Below are 22,828 nucleotides of genomic sequence, written 5' to 3'. Positions count from 1 at the left end.
ATCAGGGAATTTCCTGATGATAAAGTTTAATAGTTCCATATTCTTTCTCCCCTCCCTCTGGGGACTTTGCCAATACTTTTTGATTATCTGCTTAATATATGCTAGGATGTATCCAGGCATTACATTAAATTATACAGGATTAAAGGACCTCTTTCTTATTCTGTGCTCCCTGTGTTTCAGTTGTTCAAATGAGCTATACAGATAGGCTGAGTTAGATTATGTGCTACAGAAAATTTCAGTTCCAGACCAAATAAATCTTTCTTCTTTGGTCTCAAAGAGTATGTATGGTTCTAAAATATAGAAATTGTCTTCCTTATCCCTGTATTCTGAATTATTTTAACCCTGACATTTTCAGCTTCATTCTTATCTCTAAATAATAATCCGGTTATATATATATATATATATATGTATATAAAAGAAATAATAATTACCACTCCAGCCTAAATGTGTCTGCACTGTTGCTCGTGCTTTGAGTGTAATGTTTAGGAAGCTTACAATCTAGGCCCCTCTTTTCTTGTAAGCATTTTCTAAAGGAGACCATACCATTGTTGTTCTTCTGTTTCTGGCTTATTTTCCTTCACCAAATATCCCACACTTTCATTCACATCATTGCTTGCCTCACGACTTTGTTCCTTTTTGTAGCAGCACAACCTTCGTTTATAAGTATACACCATCGTTTGCCAATCTACTTCTCTGTCAGTGCATCCTTCAGCTACCTGCATTTATCAGGGATCATGTAGTGTCCAAAGTCTACAGTCCATCCATACTTTCAATTTTAGATAATTTCATTGTTCCTAAGAGAAAGATAACCAATAAACACACCCTTGCCAAATTAGAAATCTAAACCTCCTCTTAACTCTTGTCTCTCCTCCCACTATTTACTTCTACTATTGCTGTGGTAGTACTGATGGTTTCTTTTTAAACATAGCCCATACCATGCAATAACAGTTTTCCCCCTGTATTGTGGACTTGAACTCTCTTTGTGCATGAATCGTACCTTTGAAGTAGTTCCTGTTAGAACTAATTCATATTTCTAGTGTTACTCAGTGGGACATGCAGGTCAATGCAACCCCTTTCAATCTTGTTTGTCTTCAATATGGTAATATTACTTATAGACCCACTAGAGAGCTGCCTTCACATCTGTCTGTTCCCTTACATTGGAGTTCAACCTCATTAGGTAACCACTGACCCATCCCTAGCTTCTTTGTATCTCTAAGTCCTCTATCTTCTGTACTATAAGCCTCTGATTTTACCTTTATTATGGTCATAAAAGTGGAATCATATAGTATCTATCCTTTTGTGTCTGGTTTATTTCACTCAGCATTATGTCCTCAAGGTTCTTCTATCTTGTCATGTGCTTCAGGATGTCATTTTGTCTTACTGCTGCGTAATATTCCATCGTATGTATATACCACATTTTGTTAATCCATTGTCTGTCGATGAACAGTTGATTTGTTCCCATCTTTTGGCAATTGTAAATAATGCTGCTATGAACATCAGTGTGCAAATGTCTGCTTGTGTCATTATTTTCAGCTCTTTTGGGTGTATGCCAAGTAGTGCTATTACTAGGTTATAGAGCAAGTTGATATTTAGTTTCCTAAGGAGCCACTGAATAGTCTTCCGTAGTGGCTACACCATTATACATTCCCACCAGCAGAGCTTAAGTCTCCCGATTTCTCCACATCCTCTCCAACATTTATAGTTTCCTGTTTGTTTAATAGCAGCCATTCTTATAGGTGTGAAGTAGTATCTCATTGTAGTCTTGATCTACATTTCCCTTATAACCAGTGCAAATGAACATCTCTTCATGTGCTTTTGAACCATCTGTATTTGCTCTTCAGAAACATGCCTATTCATATCTTTAGCCCATGTTATAATTGGGTTGTTTATTCTTTTGTTATTGAGGTATATGATTTCTTTGTGTATACAGGATATCAAACCTTTGTCCGATATTTGATATTCAAATATTTTGCCCCATTGAGTTAGTTGCGTCTTCATCTTTTTGACAAAGTCTTTTGAGGTGCAGAAGCATTTGATATTGAGGAGTTCCCATTTATCTATTTTTGTGGTTGTTGTTGCTTGTGCTTTGAGTGTAAAGTTTAGGAAGCTACCTCCTAGTACTAAGTCTTGAAGATTGTTTCCCTACATTTTCTTCTAGAAGCTTTATGGTCTAGTTCTTATGTTTAGGTGTTTGATCTGCTTTGAGTTAATTTTTGTATAGTGTGTAAGATAGGGGTCCTCTTTGTTCTTTTGGCTAATGGTACCTAGTTCTTCCCATGCCCATTTTTTTTTTTTAATTTTTTTATTAATCAAAAAAAAGAAAAGAAATTAACACAACATTTAGAAATCATTCCATTCTACAAATGCACTCAGTAATTCTTAGTATCATCACATAGATGTATGATCATCATTTCTTAGTACATTTGCATCGATTTAGGAAAAGAACTAGCAAAACAGCAGAAAAAGATATAGAATGTTAATATAGAGAAGAGAATTAAAATAATAATACTAATAATATATATATATATATATAAAGGAAAAAGAAAAAAAACAAAAACAAAAGATGCAAACACACAAACAAACAAACAAAAAACCATATTTCAGGTGCAGCTTCATTCAGTGTTCCAACCTAGTTACATTACACTTAGGTATTATTGTGCTGTCCATTTTTGAGTTTTTGTATCTAGTCCTGTTGCACAGTCTGTATCCCTTCAGCTCCAATTACCCATTATCTTACCCTGTTTCTAACTCCTGCTGGTCTCTGTTACCAATGATATATTCCAAGCTGATTCTCGAATGTCGGTTCACATCAGTGGGACCTTACAGTATTTGTCCTTTAGTTTTGGGCTAGACTCACTCAGAATAATGTTCTCTAGGTCCATCCATGTTATTACATGCTTCATAAGTTTAGTCTGTCTTAAAGCTGCATAATATTCCATCGTAGGTATATGCCACAGTTTGTTTAGCCACTCGTCTGTTGATGAACATTTTGGCTGTTTCCATCTCTTTGCAATTGTAGATAATGCTGCTATAAACACTGGTGTGCAAATGTCCGTCTGTGTCTTTGCCCTTAAGTCCCTTGAGTAGATACCTAGCAGTGGTATTGCTGGGTCGTAATCCATTCTGCCATTCTATGTCTTTTGATTGGGAAATTCAGTCCATTAACTTTTAGTATTATTACTGTTTGGATAATATTTTCCTCTACCATTTTGGCTTTTGTATTATATGTATCATATTTGATTTTCCTTCTTTCTACACTTTACTCCATACCTCTCTCTTCTGTCTTTTCGTATCTGACTCTAGTGCTCCCTTTAGTAATTCTTGCAGAGCTGGTCTCTTGGTCACAAATTCTCTCAGTGACTTTTTGTCTATAAATGTTTTAATTTCTCCTTCATTTTTGAAGGACAATTTTGCTGGATATAGGAGTCTTGGTTGGCAGTTTTTCTCTTTTAGTAATTCAAATATATCATCCCACTGTCTTCTAGCTTCCATGGTTTCTGCTGAGAAATCTACACATAGTCTTATTGGGTTTCCCTTGTATGTGACAGATTGTTTTTCTCTTGCTGCTTTCAAGATCCTCTCTTTCTCTTTGACCTCTGACATTCTAACTAGTAAGTGTCTTGGAGAACGCCTATTTGGGTCTATTCTCTTTGGGGTGCGCTGTACTTCTTGGATCTGCAAATGTAGGTCTTTCATAAGAGTTGGGAAATTTTCAGTGATAATTTCTTCCATTAGTTTTTCTCCTCCTTTTCCTTTCTCTTCTCCTTCTGGGACACCCACAACACGTATATTTGTGCGCTTCATATTGTCATTCAGTTCCCTGATACCCTGCTCAAGTTTTTCCATTCTTTTCCCTATAGTTTCTGTTTCTTTTTGGGATTCAGATGTTCCATCCTCCAGTTCACTAATTGTAGCTTCTGTCTCTTTAGATCTACCATTGTAGGTATCCATTGTTTTTTCCATTTTTTCTTCTTTGTCCTTCACTCCCATAAGTTCTGTGATTTGTTTTTTCAGATTTTCTATTTCTTCTTTTTGTTCAGCCCATGTCTTCTTCATGTCCTCCCTCAATTTATTGATTTGGTTTTTGAAGAGTTTTCCCATTTCTGTTCGTATATTCAGCATTAGTTGTCTCAGCTCCTGTATCTCATTTGAACTGTTGGTTTGTTCCTTTGACTGGGCCATATCTTCAATTTTCCGAGCGTCATCCATTATTTTCTGCTGGTGTCTGGGCATTTGATCAGATTTCCCTGGGTGTGGGACCCAGCTGGTTGAAAGCTTTTTCTGTGAAATCTCTGGGCTCTGTTTTTCTTTTCCTGCCCAGTAGGTGGCGCTTGTGGCGCTCGTCTGTCTGCACGGCAGTCGGCCTGGGAAACCGCGCGTGGAGGCGGGGGTCGCTGGCCACTGCAGCTTGGGAGAGTGCCGGTCCTAATTGCCCAGCTGGCCCGAAATGCCAAGCGTGACGGGAGGGCCCCGCTATCCAACGTTCCCAGTCAGACCGGGGAGCCACGTGCGTGGAGGGGACCCCAGTCGCCAGCAGCCCCGGCCGGGAAAACGCGCGCCCCTCAGGTATCTCACCGCAGCAGATTCTCCCTGCCCGTTCAGCTGTTCCAGAATGGGGTACGCTGTCTTTTTGGTCTCTGTCGTGACTCCGGGAGCTGTTTTGTATTGTTTCTGTTTCTTTAGTTGCTTTTCTGGAGGAGGAACTAAGACCCGTGCGTCTTACTAAGCCGCCATCTTCTCCGGAAGTCCCATGCCCATTTTTTGAACAGAGTGTTTTGTCCCAGTTCAGAGGATTTGGGGGCCTTGTCAAAAATCAGTTGTCTATAGATTTTGGTGGTCTGTTTCTGCACTCTCGATTTGATTCCATTGGTCAGTGCTTCTATCTTTGTGCCAGCACCATGCTGTTTTGGCCACTGGCTTTATAGTAGGTTTTAAAGTCAGGGAGTGTTAATCCTCCTACTTCGTTCTTCTTTTTAAGGATGCTCTTAGCTATTTAAGGTCTCTTTCCCTTCCAGGTGAATTTGGTAACTAGCTTTTCCAAGTTTTCAAAGCAAGTTGTTAGAATTTTGATTGGCGCTACGTTGAATCTGTAGATCAATTTGGGGAGAATTGACATCTTAACTATATATAGCCTTCCTATCTATGAGGAGGGAATGTCTTTCCACCGATTTAGATCTTTGATTTCTTTTAGCGGTGTTATGTAGTTTTCTGTGTACAAGTCCTTTTTGTCCCTAGTTAAGTTCATTCCTAAGTATTTGATTCTTTTAGTTACTATTTTGAATGGAATTTTTTCCTTAACTGACTCCTCAGTTAGGTCATTGCTTGTATATAGAAATGTTACTGATTTTTGCACGTTAATTTTGTATCCCACCACCTTGCTGAATTTGTTTATTAGCTCAAGTAACTTTGCTGTAGATTTCTCAGGATCTTCCAGGTATAGTATCATATCATCTACAAATAATGAAAGTTTTACTTCTTCCTTCCCAATTTGGATACCTTTCATTTCTTTGTCCTGCATTACTGCTCTAGCTAGAACTTGTAGCACAATTTTGAATAATAGAGGTGTCATGGGCATCCTTGTCGTATTCTTGATCTTATGGAGAAAGCTTACAGTCTCTTTCCTTTGAGTATGATGCTGGCTATCAGTTTTTCATATATTCCCTTTATCATATTGTAGTAGTTACCTTTGATTCCTGTCTTTTGGGGTGTTTTTAGCAGAAAAAAATGCTGAATTTTGTCAAATGCTTTTTCAGTATCAATCGAGATGATAATGTGATTTTTTTCCCTTTTGATTTGTTAATGTGCTGTAGTACCTTAATTGATTTTCCTTGCATTCCTGGTATAAACCCAACTTGGTCATGGTATATAATTCTTTTAATGTGTTGTTGGATTTGATTTGCTAATATTTTGTTGAGAATTTCTGCATCTGTGTTCATTAGAAAGATTGGCCTGTGGTTTTCCCTTATAGCTTCTTAACCTGGTTTTGGCATTAAAATGATATTGGTTTCGTAAAATGAGCTAGGTAGATTCCTTTTTCCTCAAATTTTTGGAAAAGTTTGAGCTGGATTGGTGTTAGTTCTTTTTGGAATATTTGATAAAATTCTCCTGTGAAGCCATCTGGCTCTGGACTTTTATTTGTAGGAAGATTTTTGATGACTGATTGAATCTCTTTACTTGTGATTGATTTGTTGTGATGTTGTATTTCTTCTTGAGTCAGTGTAGCTTGTTTGTGTGTCCCCAGGAATTTGTCTATTTCATCTAAGTTGTCTAGTTTGTTGGCATATAATTGTTCATAGTATTGTCTTATGATTTATTTCTTCATGGTCTGTGGTATTACATCCCTTCTCTGATTTGGTTTATTTTCATCCTCTCTTTTTTTTTCTTTGTCTAGTCTTGCTAGTGGCCCATCAATTTAAGTGATTTTCTCAAAGAACCAACTTTTGGTTTTATTGGTTTTTTCTATTGTTCTTTTGTTCTCCCATTCATTTAACTCTGCATTAATTTTTGTTATTTCTCTTCTTCTATTTGCTTTGGGGTTAGTTTGCTGTTCTTACTTTAGTTCCTCTTGGTGAGCAGTTGAGTCCTCCATTTTTGCTCCTTTTTGTTTTTTATTATAAGCATGTAGGGGGATAAATTTCCCTCTCAGCCCAACCTTTGCCACATCCCATAAGTTTTGATAAGTTGTATTCTCATTTTCATTTCCCTCCAGAGAGCTGCTTGTTTCTCTAGTGGTTTCTTCTTTTACCCACTGCTTGTTTATGGTTATGTCATTTAATTGCCATATATTTGTGAATACTCTTGTTCTTTGGTGGTTATTTGATATCCAGCTTCATTCCATTGTGATCAGAGAAAATGCTTTGAATAATTTCAGTGTTTTTAAATTTATAAAGATCTGTTTTGCTTCCCAGCATATGATCTATCCTGGAGAATGTTCCATGAGAGCTAGAGAAGAATGTATATCCTTGTATTTTGGGTTGCAATGACCTATATATGTTGGTTAGGTCTAATTCATTTATCAAGTTGTTTAACTTCTCTGTTTCTTTGTTGATCTTCTGTCTAGTTGCTCTATCTTTAGAGGAGAGTGGTGTATTCAATTCTCCTACTATTATTGTTGAAACATCTATTGCTTCCTTGAGTTTTGCCAGTGTCTGTCTCATGTACTTTGGAGCTCCTTGATTAAGAGCATATATATTTATGATTGTTTTATCTTCTTGGTGAATTGTCAAGGTTTTCATATACTTTTGTGGAGTTTTACCCTGTACATATACAGCTTGGTATTCAGGAGTGGACTCAAGAAGAACCTACATTTAGATTTTTGGAGCTTTTTTCTGTGTAGCTTTGTCCTCTCCAGTACATACCCATTCCAGCTGCCTTACCCACTCAGAACTCCAATCTATGATTCTTCAATGTAAAGTGACTGTTTTCCTTTGTTTGAGTTTTCTTTCTTATATTACAATCTGAAAAGCACCTTCACACAAAAAGCTATGGCAGTTATAGAGCACACCTTGTTTGTTTCCCTTCTATCAAGAATCAGTACCATACTACTTATTTTCTAATGTCTGAGAACAGTAACAGCCAGTTTTCTAGTTTATAGCTGAAGAATAAGTTCATTCCAGGTTCTCCAACATGATCAGAAATATGTCTTATATATTTTTATTTTTTATTGAAGCAGTTGTTAGTTTACAGAAACATCACACAGAAAGTACAGAGTTTCCATTTATCTACCTTTTGCACACACATTTTTCCCTATTAGCATTTGACATTAGTGTGAAAACTTTGTTACAATTCTTGAATTCATGAAACAATATTATTGTAAGTATGCTATTAACTTTATGTACTGTTTACATTAAGGTTCATTCACTGTGTTCTCCAGTTCTGTGGGTTTGTGTGTGTCTGGTAATTGTATACAACTTTAAATTTCTCTTTTTCCCCCTTTTTGAAATACATAATTCATTGATTTGTTTATGCTCAAAGTGGTGCCTCCATCCCTATCATCCATTGCCGAAACTTTCTCTTCACCCCAAGCAGAAACTGCATACTAACTGAACATTAATCACACTCTCCCACTCAACCCCAATGTCTGTATTCTAGTTTCTGACTTTCTGGATGTACATATTTTGCTTACTTCATATAAATGAGATCATACAGCATTTGTCCTTATGAGTCTGGCTTATTTCACTCAACATGATGTCTTGAAGGCTTATCCATGTTATAGCATGTATCAGAACTTCATTCCTTTTTATGGTAGAGTAGTATGCCCTTATATTTATGACCGTATTTTGTTTAACCATTCTTCTTTTATGGGCACTTGGGTTGCCTCCATCTTTTGGCAATTGTAAATAACACTGCCATGAACATTGGTTTGCATATGTCAGTTTGAGTCCCTGCTTTATTGCATACATACCTAGAAGTGGAATTGTCAGGTCATATGTTAGTTCTGCTTAATTTTCTGAGGACTTACCATACTGTTTTCCACGTAGCTGCACCATTTTACATTGCCACCAGCAATGAATGGGTATTCCTATTTCTCCATATCCTCTCCAACATTTGTAATTTCCATTTTTTATGTAGTAGCCATTCTAGTAGGTGTAAACTTGATTCTCATTTTGATTTTCATTTTAATTTGCATTTCCCTGATATCTAATGTTGTTGAGCATCCTTTCATGTGCTTATTGGCCATTTCTACATCTTCTTTGAAGGAATATCTATTCAAGTCTTTTTTCCATTTTTTAATTGGGTTTTTATCTTTTTGTTGTCGAGTCATAGAAGTATTTATTCTGGATATTAAACCCTTCTTGGACGTATGGTTTTAAAATATTTTCTCTCATCCTGTCGGTTGTCTTTTTACTTTCTTGATAAAGTCCTTTGAAGCACAAACGTTTTTAATTTTGATGAAGTCCCATTTATCTATTTTTTCCTTGCTGCTCCTGCTTTTGATGTATAGTTTAAGAAACCGTTGCGTAACCCCAAGACTCTGAAGAAGAAAACACAGGAAAATATTTTCATCTTCTAGGAGTTTTATATTTTTAGTTCTTATATATAGGTCTTTGATCCATTTTGAGTTAATTTTTGTAAATGGTCTAAGGTAGGGGATTCTACTTCATCTTTTGCATATGGCAAAATGCAATATCCACTGACTAGATAGGGTACTTTTGTCAAAGATCAGTTGGCTGAAAGTGTTATGTAAGGGTTTATTTCTGAACTCTTTGATTCCATATGTCTTCCCTTGAAGCAGTACCATACTGTTTTGATTACTGTGGTGTCATAATAGCTTTTGAGATCGCAAAATGTGAGTCCTCTGACTTTGTTCTTTTCCAAGATGGTTTTAGCTATTGGGGCTGCTGGCCCTTACATATGAATTTCTATTTCTGTTACGAAGTCTGTTGGCATTTGATTGGAATTGTCTTGAATCTGTATATTATTTTGGGTAGAATTGACATCATAACACTATTCAGTCTTCAAAACTATGAACATGGAATGTCCCTCCGTTTATTTGTGTCTTCTTTAGTTTCCTTTAGCAATGTTTGTAGTTCTCCATGTATAAATCCTTTATATCCTTGGTTAAATTTATTCCTAGATATTTGATTCTTTTAGTTTCTATTGTTAATGGATTTTTTTTCTTGTTTTCTCTTAAGATTGTTCATTGCTAGTGTATAGGAATACCACCAATTTTTGTATGTTAATTTTGTACCTAACCACTTTGCTGAATTTGTTTATGAGCTCTGGTAGCTGTTCTGTGGATTTTTCAGGATTCTCTGTGAATAGGATTAGGTCATATGCAAATAGGGAGAGTTTTACTTCTTCCATTCCTTTATGGATGCCTTTCATTTCTTTTTCTTGCCTCCTTGTACAGTGTTGAATAACAGTGGTGACAGTGGACATCTTTTGTCTTTTTTCCTGATCTAAAGAAAGCTTTCAGTCTCATCATTGAGTAAAGTGTTGGCTATGGGTTTTTCATATATCTACTTTGTCATGTTAAGGATGTTTCCTTCTGTTCTTAGTTTTTGGAGTGTTGTTTTTAGGAAGGGGTGCTGAATTTTACTAACTATCATTTCTGCATAAGTTGAAATGATCATGTGATTTTTCCTTCACTCTATTAATGTAGTGTATTACGTTGATTATTTTTCTTATATTGAATCACCCTTGCATACCTGGGATAAATTCTGCTTGATCATGGCGTAAAATTTTTTTAACATGCTATTAGATTGGTTTGCTAGTATTTTGTTGAGATTTTTTTTATCTGTGTTCATAAGAATATTGGTCTGAACTTTTCTTTCTTGTGATATCTTTGACTTAGGGTGATGCTAGCCTCAAAGAATGAGTTAGGAAGTGTTCCTTCCTTTTCAATTTTTTTGAAGAGTTTGAGCAGTACTGGTGTTAATTCCTTTCATAATGTGTGTTAAAATTAATCAGTGAAGCCATTTGGTCTCAGGCTTTTCTTTGTTGGGGAGTTTATGATTACTGATTCAATCTCTTTACCAGCTATTGGTCTGTTGAGATACTCTGTGTCTTCTAGAGTCTTTGTAGGTAATTTATGTGTTTCTAGGAATTTGTCCATTCCATCTAGGGTATCTAATTTGTTGACATACAGTTGTTCATAGTATCCTCCTATGATCTTTTTATTTCTGTGAGATCAGTAGTAATGTCCTCTTTTTACTTCTGCTTTTAATTATTTGTACTCTTCTTTTTGTTTGTCTAGCTAAAGGTTTGCTTTTTTCAAGGAACCAGCATTTGGTTTTGTTGATTATCTCTATAGTTTTTTATTCTATATTTTATTTATTTTTGCTCTAATCTTTGTTATTTCCTTCCTTCTGCTTGCTGTGGATTGTTTCCTGTATTATTCTAGTTCCTCCATGTGTGCAGTTGTGTCTCTGATTTGAGCTCCTCCTACTTTTTTAATGTACTCATTTAGAGCTGTGAATTCCCTTCTGAGCACTACCTTTGCTGTATCTCATAAGTTTTGAAATGTTATGTGTTCATTTTCATTTGTCTTAAGATGTTTCATGATTTTACTTTTGATTTCTTCTTTGACCTCTTGATTGCTTGAGTGTGTTGTTTAACTTCCATATGTTTGTGGATTTTCCAGTTCTCTTCTGTATATTGATTTCTAATTTCATTTTAGTCTTAAAAGTTGCTTTGTATAATTTCAGTCTTTTTAACTTTATTACGACTTGTTTTGTGACCTAACATGGTCTGTACTGGAGAATGATTCATGTGCACTTGAAAACAATGTGTATTCTGCTTTTTGGGGGATGTGTAGGGTTTTGTATATGTCTTTGTCATCTAGTTTATATATAATATTGTTCAAGTTTTTGGTTTCCTTATTGATTTTCTGTCTAGATGTTCTTTCTGTTGATGAAAATGGTGTATTAACGACCCCATCTGTTTTTGTAGAGGTGTCTTTTTCTCCTTTCAGTTTTGTCAATGTTTGCTGCATGTATTTTGGAGCACTGTGGTTAGGTTCATAAATGTTTATGGCTATTACTTCTTCTTGTTGGGTTGACCCTTTCATTAATATATAGTATCCTTCTTTGTGTTTTATGATAGTTTTTGAGTTAAAGTGATTTTGTCTGTTATTAATATAGCTACCCCAGTTTATTAGTTAATAAGTTAATATTTGTATGAAAATTTTTTTTGATCCTTTCATTTTCAACCTATTTGTGTCTCTAGCTCTAGGCTGTATCTCTTGTCTACAACATATAGTTGGGTTTCTTTTTTTTCTTTTTAACCATTCTGTCAATCTGTGTCATTTGATTAGGAAGTATAATCCATTTACTTTCAGTATATTTACTGATAAGGCAGGACTTACTTCAGCCATTTTGTTTTTTATGTGTCTTGTATCTTTTCTTTCTGATGAATTGCTTTTTTCCTGCTGTCTTCAGAATATTCTTCTTATCTTTTAGTATTTGATGTTTTTTATTAGTATGTGTTCCTGGATTATGCTTATTAGAATTTATCCTGTTTAGAGTATGTTGAGCTATTTGGACATGTGCATTTATGATTTTTGTTAGATTTAGAAATTTTCACCCATTATTTCCTTGAATAGTCTTTCTGCCTCTTTTCTCTTCTCTTCTTACCTGGGACTCCCATAATGCATATGTTTTGTGTTTCATGTTGTCCCACAGGTCCCTTAGATTCTGATCAGCTTTTAAAATTCTTTTCTTTGTCTCTTTTTCTGACTGCATGATTTCAGTTGTTCTGATTCCTAGCTCACTGATTCTTTTTTATTGCCTGCTCACATCTGCTCTTGTATGCCTCTAGTATATTTTGTTCTTTTTTAAAAAATATTTTTGTTGGTAAAATAACATACAAATAATATAAACATTTTTAATATGCAAGCATTCCATAGCCTCTAGTATATTTTTAATCTCTATTATGGTGTTTTCCATCCCCATAAATTCTTTTACATTCCATTTTAAACTTTTTCTTTTTCACACATTGTCTTCTTAATATCCTTTAGCTCTTTATCCATATTTAGTTCATTTCTATCCATATTTCCCTTTAGTACCTGGAATTAATTTAGGAAATTTGTTTAAAGGTCACTGATTAGTTGTTCCAATGTCTGTGCTTCCTCTGAAATTTTAATTTGTTTCCTTGGATGAGCCATTTCTTCTTGTTTCTTGGTATGGCTTGTCTAGTGATCTTTTGTTGATGTCTGGGCATTTGATTACTTTGATGTGCTAAGTGTGGAAGTCAGCTTCTCTCCCTTAACATAGGGATTTGTTGTAGTGTGGCTGTGTGTTAAGGCTCCTCTTCGGCACCTGGTCCAGCTAACTGAACCTGCAGAGCAGCCTGTTTCACAGTTGTTAGAGACATACTTAGTGACCATCTTCCAGCCCTTGTTACTGGACAAAGCCCATGGATTCTTTTGCCCAATGCAGTCAATGACCAATTCCTGAGACACTGGGGTTTCAGAGAGAGAAAGCTTACTGGGCACGTAGTAGGAGAGCAGGTGGCCTAGCCTAGACGTGTCTCCCCAAACTGCAGTAATTCTGACAGTTTTATGAGAGAAAAAGATGGGCAAGGTTTAGAATAATGAGCATAATGGCCCCACCAGATGATGTAATTAGAGGTGATCTAATTATTGAGCGTGTACAGATTGTTTACATGGTTAGTCACAGAATATATGTAAGAAAATGATGGAATGAATGAGGTAAAAGTGACTCGCAGGTTAAATCTAAGCCACTGTGCATGTGGCGGGCCCAGTTTGATTAGATCCAGTCTCGGTTATCAAGATAACTTTAGATTTTGGGGTGGGTTAGTTCTGGGTTGACCCAAGACCCTTCATTAATAAACATTAGGGGCAGTCTTTAGTGATTACAAGACTCTAAAATTGAAAAACTAAATAACTGGGTACAAATGGAAGTTAGTCACAAGGTTTTTACAGTCTCAGGGGCAGAAGATAAGGGCTATACAGTCACTATCAGAGATCAAGGCAGCTGGATTACAATAGAGATTTCAGGAATTTCCCTCTTCTACTCCAGTATACCAGAAAGCAAAAACTCTCCTGCTACATGCAGACAGCCTAATGGCTCAAAATCTGTCTCCCTGAGTTTAGGGAGTTCAATGTTTTTAAGGATTTTAGCATCCTTAAAAATGAGGAGATGAGGTAAAAGAAGACAAGTGTTATCATTATCATTTCAATAGGAGAACATAAATTGAAAGGAGGGGAGGCAGAGCTATCACTTCAGTACTAAGGGTGGAAACCAAAAGGAAGGAAGTAGTTAATGGCTGACTTCATTAGCATTAGGGCCTTTGCTCCAGAAGAGAATGACCAGATAAAGGGCATAGCAGGGCGGGCCGCGGTGGCTCAGCGGGCAAGAGTGCTTGCCTGCCATGCCGGAGGACCCCGGTTCGATTCCCGGCCCCAGCCCATGTAAAAACAAACAAATAAACAAAATATAATAAAAAATAAGAAAATGTTTAAGATGTTTCCCTTTCTTCCTCCCTTCCTTCCTTCCATCCTTCTTTCCTTCTCTGTCTTTCCTTCCCTTCCTCCCTCTCAAAAAAAAAAAAAAAAAAAAAAAAAAGGGCATAGCAGCTCTTACAAAGGCACAGGATAGGGCTTTGACATTCATTTCAGATATCAGGCAGCTGAATTATATTTAAGGCTTTCAGGTATTCCCATCTACTCCAATATCCCAGAAAGCAAAAAGGAATGATTCAGTAATCAAAATAACCTGATTTTTCTCAGTTACATCCTTTCCTGTCCTTCACCTTTTCCCCTCTTGCTAGTTTATGTGCAGACATTTCTTATATATCCCTGCTTTTTTGTTTGTATGCAGCTGTTTTCTAAGTTTCTACTCGTTTGTGTGCATGTAGGTATTTGCTATGTTTTGTGTTTTGCAAGAGACAGCAGGCAGCCAGGAAAGATATTAAATCTTAACCAAGTTCCAGATGCTTGCTAGGGTACAAAGGTTTCTCATTGGCAGAGCCCAGTCCTCCCTGGAGCATGTAAAAGCTCAGCACTCAGTCAGTGTAGGTCTGCCTCATTTCCAACATGGAAAAAGGTGTGTGGGTTTGTCATCCATCAACCCTCCTGCAGGGGACCAGCCACAGTGGCATCTTTTTCCCTGCTCTTTTGGACCCTTTGTGCTATGCAAACAATGAAGTGTTCATTTGCTATGAGCCTCTGTTGTGTCTAAGCCTGTGTTCCCACAGTGTACCACATAACAAGGTGCTGTGCAACAGTTCACATTTTCTCAAGACTGTCTACACCTTTCTCTTGCCCTGGACATTCGCAATAACTTTTAAGATTACCCTATTGCGTGTAACCTTTCCTCTTCAGGAGATTTCCTCTCCTTTGTTTTTCCTTTGGAAGTCCTCAGGCTTTTCTCTTTGTTTTATACAGATTTTCCACCCCAGGCTAGGATTTGTTTAACACTCTTCTGAACCCAAGGCTGACTTTTCACTAATGCTTTCTTTTCTAGGCCCACCCTGCTGTACAGTAGTTCAGTTTTGGCAGGGATTTAATCTGCTAAAATGTTTTGGCATTTTGTTGTATCTAGTTACAGTGTTGTAGCCTTGGGATTTGTTCTTGTTGATCTATATACAGTTTTGGAGGTTGTAATAAAAGATTTGGCTTTAGGTTCCTGCTGTTACTTTGGGCTGCCTGAAAATCTTAAGCAGCTCTATATTCTTCATGGTTTTCTTCTAATATAAATCAGTCACAACCAGTGAATATACTTCCTCTGATTTCAAGTAATTCTGCATTAATTCTGAAGAGAACCTTTTAAGTATTTGAGAAGCACTCACTTCTGCAATTTTTAATTTTGTGTTTTGCTTAACTTAATGCAGTAACTACTCATATACTAATGGTCCCCCACCCACATTTAAGTAAGGAAGGTCATATATACCTTATACACAAATAGGGTAACATATAGGTGTTATTCTTTGTTTTTTGTTGTTGTTGTTGTAGTTTTCTTTTATCTAGGTGGAAGTGAAACAAACAAGAAACTTTTAGGTTTGCTTTGAAATGTGTCAGTCTTTCAAAATATTTAGAAACTAAGGAGGGATTTCACATTATGATTGAATTCAGTTAATCACCCAAAGTTCATGGTGGACTTTTTTCCTTATGTTAATTCTGTCATTTTCAGTAACCAGTGCCATCACTGAGGTATACAGTGTTTTTCATACTTTTAAAAATATGATTTCTTTAAGAATACTAGCACTAATCTTAAAAATTTACTCTCTTAAACTGTTAAAATCTTCTTTGATAATAATAAAACTAGCATTTATTGAGGTCTAAGTATTTATCAAAGACAGTAATTGATATGCTTTATCCCATTTAATTTTTCCAACTACTCTGTGAAAGTGAGTGCTATTAATCTCTCAGTTTTTTTTAATGAGGAAATTGGGATTTAGAGTGGTTAAGAAACTAGCCTGTTAATGGCAGAGCTGATTTGAACTCATGTCTGTTTGGTGCCATGTGTTTGACAGTTGCCCTTGAGATCCTGAAAGGCATCTTTTCTTTCATTTGTATACAACATTATCTGTATCAATATCTATATATACTGTTTTATTGTTTGAAAAGTGTTTTTGAAAAATTATCATGTAATCCTCCAACATCTTTTACAGAATTTTGTAACCCATCAGTATCCTATAATTACTTATTGATTTGATTTAATTGTATTTATAAGGAATATAAAGTAAAAAATATTGACTGATAAAGTGAGCAATTTATAGGTACCATCATATGGGATGACGGGGAGGGAAATGAGCTTTTTAAAGCTGTACAAAGCATATTAAAAAGAAAATTATTTTCCCATGAATTACAGAAATGTTATTTTCTATGAATAAATTGTTTAAAAGAGTGGTCAGTAATTAACAAAAAAGTTAGATATGCTGTCTTGGCTATTATTCACACGACATATAACATTCTGAAGTCTGGAAAGCTAACATCGTCTGTATGAGGGAGTGAGGAACTCTTGAGGAAGATCCAAAAGGGTCAGTTAATAGTTACGTGAAATTACTGTTAGCTATTTTGTGAATTTCGCCTCTTGAATACTGAGAAGTACTCTTTAAGTTTTGAACAATATACACATTACATTATTGGAAGTATGGTCACCATCCTTTTCTGTATTGTAACGCACATCTTTTTGCTATTCCTGCTTTATCTAAGTAAGCTAGAGATGTGAAAATCTGGATGAGACAGAAATTAAATCCTAATAGCAAGCCATCAGATGGTTTTCTTGCAGGATGACCTGATGCTCTGGGCTTAGTGCAAGGCTAACTCACCAGGAACGAGATGGAATAAGGACTTCAGGCAAAGGCTTTATTTCAGTGAGAAACAGAACCACCTGGGCAGCATTTCAAGAGAGAAATGGCCACCCCGAGGTGTCAGGGGATAGGGTTTTTATGACCTTAGATTGGGGGTTGGGGGCAAGAGTTAGATGAGTTTCTATTGTCTAGCTTTCAGGATTAGGTTGAGGGGTTGGGAGCAAGAGTTAGGTAAAGTTTTATTGTAATTAGGGGGCTAAGTTAGGAATTGGCAGTGCTTCACTGCTAAAGTTAAAATTTAAGCACTGTCTGAAGTGTGCGGGGTTGTAATTGTCTCTGCTGGAGAGTGGAGGTTGAGTAAAGGGGGTTATAGTAGAGCAGTTGCTAGAGGGTGTAAAGGTGCAGGCTCAAGTGCGAGAGAGAGCTGTTTGAAATGTTTGCCAGGTCACATCATGAGGGAAAGGGGTCCTGTTCTCCAGGCCTGATACTTAGTGTACCAGAAAAATAAAAGTTTGTTAGCAGTCTCTCATCTTTATAGGCCTATTACTTTATAGTAACACAATCTTAACACCAATACAATGTATTAGTATTATGTTACATGTCTAATATTGTTATAGGCTTCAATTTAAAACATTCTGTTAAGAAAGTTGGCATAAATATTGATTGGTTGGACAAGACTATAAACATTTACTTTATCTTTATTGTGTTTTAATGAGAGTAGATTGAGGTATTCCTTTTTGTGAATTTCTCTTTAGACAGTGGTAACACTGTTATACCGAGATACAGTTCTTGACTCTGTGTTATTTGACTTTTTGTCCTCCCACTGATTTCAGTGGCAGGTGTTAGAAAAAGTATTTCATTTATAATTAACTTTTTATGTTGAAAATTATTTTTTTAAATCAGAGCCACACTGAAGTAGATTATGATACATTTCTTATACAGTAACCAACCATATCTCCTGTCTTTCTATTAACATATTCTTAAAGAAAAAACAACAGTGAACACTAGTTACTTTTATTATCCTCACCCCACAGGCTGCTTTGTACCGCCTCAGTGGAGACTGGAATCCCTTACACATTGATCCTAACTTTGCTAGTGTAGCAGGTGAGTTGCTAATAATGTGTACCTATGAAAAAAAAAAACACGAGCTCAATTATTTGAATACTCTATTTAAAGATACTGCTACTTATCACTGGTAGTTTGAGTAACATTTGAAAAATAACCTTCTCTGAATTATGTTTACGCAGAGGCTCTGCAAAGATAGGGAGTAGTGTTTAGAAAATGATTGTTCTTTAAATTCAGGTTATGGTGGTGGGAAGCTCCTGCTAGTGACAGAGTCTAGGATAGGGCCGTGGGGGGTGGTATGTCTGAGTTATCATGGAGCACAAAGTCATTGGAGGAGAGATCAAGTAACTGGGAGGTTAGGGAAGGGGCATCAACATACATGGATATTGAAACACCAAGGATGATAATGATGAGTGGTTACGACCAAAGGTAAAGAAAACAGTTCTTTGTGTTCTCAGATCTCCCACGTTCCTTTGTTTTTTTTGCTTTGTTGTATTGTAATTTTCAAACATGAAGTATTTTAAAAAATATTTTCCATTTCTTAAAATATGTGGTGTAATTTATACTAATAAAGTTTAAAAATATACTTTAAAAATCCTGAATTTACTTTACTTGGTTTTTAAACATGACAGAGGCCTATAATCAAATTAAATAATCTTTCTTTCTTTAGGTTTTGACAGGCCCATATTACATGGATTATGTACATTTGGATTTTCTGCAAGGCATGTTTTACATCATTTTGCAGATAGTGATGTATCAAGATTCAAGGCAATTAAGGTATATGTAGATTGTTGTTTTATTTGAATGTTAGTTCCTTTCAGTTTTCTATCTGAAGAGTTTTAATGACTTTATTAAAATAGATACTGTAGTGAAGCAATAAACATTTGTTTCATTAATTTGGAAATTAATATTAACTATTAATTGAATAATAGTTAATAGTTAATTAATAGTGTAATAATAACTATTACACATGTATATGAAGGATGTCATATTAAGTTACAATTTTAGCAGATAATTTGGTAATTAGTAGTATACAGGTATCAACATAAATCTTTTTAACAAAAACTTGATATTTATGTATTTTTTTTTACTGTTTTGTAATTTGCTTTGATTTAATTAAAAATGTTAACTGACTGTATTTGAACTTTTATAAACTCCACCTATCTCATGATAATGGCTAGATATTGTTTTCAGTTTTTGTACTTTTAAGTTTATTTCAAGTTTTTGTTCATTGTAAATAACAAGGAAAAATATCTGTGAACACAGTATGTTTGCATTAAGTACAAGTCAAAAGATATACACTAAAAAAAATGTTTACCAGGGTCAAATAGACTCAACGCTTTTATCAGTTAATGCTCTATATAGCCGTGAACATGTATTTTCTGATGTCTTGTCCTTGTTAGCACTGATTATCATGCTTTTAATTTTATTACAACTATTTTTTATTATTATATGCTTAGAGCAAACACAAGAGTATAGAAAGCTTTGAAATGTAAAGTAAAATTATTTTTCCCTGGATAGGATACCCACCTCAGGCCTTATCCCCAGAAGTTGATTAGCACCACTTTAAACTGTTTTTTGTAAAGGTCTGGTGGTTAACATATTAAGTGAAACTATTTAATATGTCTTTACTTTTATTTCCTGATTTATTAAGATTAACACTATTTTTTAGTCCCTTCTTTGAACGACAGAGAATTAGCTTGCTTATAGTAGCTATATATTTTCTCTGATTTTACTGCATTGTTATTTTAATTATTTTATGACTGTAAATATATTAAACCTGTGCTTCTTTCTTTTATGTTCTCCTTCCTCCCTCCCAATTTTTTTCCACAAGTAGAAAGAATTTTATTTTAAAACATTTTAACCTTAAAATTCATTGTTTTTAAGGTACGTTTTTCAAAACCGGTATATCCAGGACAGACTATACAAACAGAGATGTGGAAGGAAGGAAACAGAATTCATTTTCAAACGAAGGTATGAATAATTGAGTTAGGGGTATTTTATTTAGTTCCCTTCTTCACCACACCCCATAATTTGTTCGTCTTAGCATTTCTTTGGTTAGTACTTGGGTATGAACAAAACCTAGAAAATTTTTCTTAGACACATTTTTTTTCTTTATTAGAGTAGTTTACAGAACAGTTCCTGCATAAAATACAGGTTCTCTATACACCATCATATTATTAACACCTTGCATTGATGTGAATGCACCTTAGTTTTTGTTGTTTGACTCTCAACCTAATTGACACCTGTTTACCTAGCAGCGTCACAACTGTTTTGAAACCCTGAGCAGCCATAATTTTTTGACTCAACAAGTCAACCCTTTTTTAAAATATAATCTTCAAAAAGTTAAACATGACTCTCAGAAAATATATAGAATGAGCGGAAGACAAAAATGTATTTAGCTCATTAAAGAGGATCTAGAAGATGATAAAACTGGCTTCAAAGAGACAAGAACAACAGGGTTTATATAGTCCTAACAGGAAAGGCATTCTAAAATAATGTTTGCTGAGTTAGAGAGAAAACTGATTAATATCCAATAGAACAATAAAGCCATATCCTTTGTGGTTTATCTTTTCTACATATCTTTTCTGGACAGAAATTATCTGTAGCTGAATCACAAAAAATTCACAAACTAACATCTTACATTAAAATCTTACAGAACATGGGCCTAATCAATAGTCAGTGATCAGCCAAATAAAGGTCTATCTTCCTGTAAAGTTAAATAATTTTGGGGTGAGGCTGTTAGAAATATTCCAACAAAATACTGAAAGGACATGCAATCATCCTTTTATTTTCAAATTTGTAAGGATAATTTTTGTTAACACAGTTGACCAGGCTATTACTTAGATGATCTGTGTTGAGTAATTTAAATGCCACCACCATAATGATAATAGCTTCCATTTATTGAGTTCCTATGAGAAGACTGTACTATTATCTTTAATGTACGTAAGAACTCTCCATTTAAAGATAAGAAAATTTAAGTTCAGGTTTCCTAAATAACTAGTTCCTAGTCATGCAGCAAGTGGTAGAACAGTACTGAAAACTCAAGTTTGCCAGACTCAAAAGCTTGGGTCCCAGGGCCTTGTCTCTTTTCGCTGTATCATGTTTTCTTTCACAAATAGGTACCTCTTACAAAGCTCTTTTTATGTAATTTACATGGTTGACGTACTCCTAATCCTTCCTGCTGCTTCCATGTCATTTTCCTGCTTACTCTGTGCATGCCTTTTAGGCCACCTTTCCAGTTTCTCTTATCTTTCAGGCTGCAGTTCAGGCTCTACCTTGCTTTTGAGGTGGTTCCTTACTGCCTCGTCCCTTTCCCCCACACACAAACACAAAGACTGGCTCTCCTCAAAATACTCTTGCAATTAATGCCACATCTTCTGAAGTACTTTTATTTTCTAATTCTTTTGGGTGAGTACATTTCATTTTTTGAAAAAAGATTATGAACTCTAAAAGCATAAGGACCATTACTATAATACAGATTTTTGATTCTCACAAAACTAGTAATGAACAATGGCATATACATAATTTTCTATGGTTACAAACTGAAAGGGCTGAGAAATAATTTGGTATCTGAATATAATGCATTCTGGCTATTTTGATCAATTCTAGGCAAGTTTATCTTCTCATCTTCTCAGTGTTTGTAATTTTTATCCCCAGTCTCAGGTACTCTTATTGTATTAGTTAAAGATATGACTCTCTCCTACCCCTCTCTCCCTCCTTCCTTTTTTCCATTGTATTTTAGGAAACATTTTAAACCAGTATTTCAAAAAGATATATTTGATCTGGTTATAAGCAGGTAATTTACTATAGTGCATTTTGTTCATAAATTATCTCTTTCCATGCTTTCCACTGTTTATAATTTCAAGAAAAATGAAACAATTATTTTAAAATATTTTTCCCCGAAGTATGATGGGAAGTAATGAAGGGAGAATAACATTCCTGATTGTTAAAATTGAAGTTTTAATAAATATTACCTTAATTTTTAGAGACTTATCCTGTACTATTATAGCAATACCATAATTTTTGTGGAAGAATGTATATTGAATAATTGTAAATGAAGGATTAGGAATTAGAATTAGAATTTAATTACTCTTTTGATAAATGGCTCTTTAGAAGCATTTAGTTTATGCTATGTACATATCCTATTTGAAATAAGAACCAGGAATGTTATTTTAACAAGACCACTATGGTCTGTTCCTAGCCAGTTTTATTCTGCATTAACAGAGCAAATTTACTTTGAGTACTCACTACCTCATGTGGATATTGTGGCATGCCCTTTACTATATTAATAAGAATTCAACAATTCTAACCTTGCTGCTCATTAGACACGCTTGTGTGAAACAAACCAAAAAAAAAAAAAAAACCCAAGTACCAAAATATCAAAGCTCAGACTTTACCCGAGACCACTTAAATAAGAATGGGCCTGGTCATAGGAATTTTTTAAAAGGGCCCCAGTTAATTCTATAGAGGGTTAATAATAATTGTATTGGATCAGTAAATCTTTGTGTTTATTTATCTTTACATTTAATTTTCAACTATTTTTGAAATTTGGATTATGTTCTTTTTCAAGTGAGGCAAAAAATACGAATTCCTTATAAATGACTTTATAGTATTTCACAATGAAATTGTGTTTCCATTGGTGTCATCAGAGTGAACTTTTCCCCCCTCTTGTATCCCTTTTAAGATCCAAGAAACTGGAGATATTGTCATCTCAGATGCATATGTGGATCTTGTGCCCATACCTGACATTTCAGCTAAGGCACCCTCTGAGGTAGGTTATAGAAATTGGTACTCATATCATTTCCTGATTTATGAATTTCAGTTAGGTCACTCTAGGAATGTTCCAGTTACTTTAGAAAATGAAGACTCTGAAAGAGTCTTGAGCTGAAGAACATTAATTCAGAACTGGCTTGGAATAGAAGGAATACTTTGATAACTTGTGAATTTATTTTTTTAACTTTTTTAGGAGGTCACTGACCTCTTTAATAATCTGATAAAAGTAATGCAACATGTCCTCAGAAAAATAGATCTATACACAGCC

General features: G+C 35.1%; 1 protein-coding gene across 1 annotated transcript in view; it reads left to right on the top strand.

Annotated features, from left to right (window-relative positions):
- Positions 1-22,828, top strand: part of HSD17B4 (hydroxysteroid 17-beta dehydrogenase 4) — a 103,219-nt gene that overhangs the window by 58,000 nt on the left and 22,391 nt on the right. The window contains exons 18-21 of the mRNA XM_077138864.1: positions 17,754-17,823; positions 18,455-18,561; positions 19,672-19,758; positions 22,472-22,558. Of these exons, the coding sequence (XP_076994979.1) occupies positions 17,754-17,823; positions 18,455-18,561; positions 19,672-19,758; positions 22,472-22,558 (351 nt within the window). The remainder of the gene's footprint in view (positions 1-17,753; positions 17,824-18,454; positions 18,562-19,671; positions 19,759-22,471; positions 22,559-22,828) is intronic.

Source organism: Tamandua tetradactyla, chromosome 21, assembly GCF_023851605.1.
Source record: "Tamandua tetradactyla isolate mTamTet1 chromosome 21, mTamTet1.pri, whole genome shotgun sequence".
Taxonomy (NCBI): Eukaryota; Metazoa; Chordata; class Mammalia; order Pilosa; family Myrmecophagidae; genus Tamandua; species Tamandua tetradactyla.
This window is presented reverse-complemented; position numbering and strand designations above follow the sequence as displayed.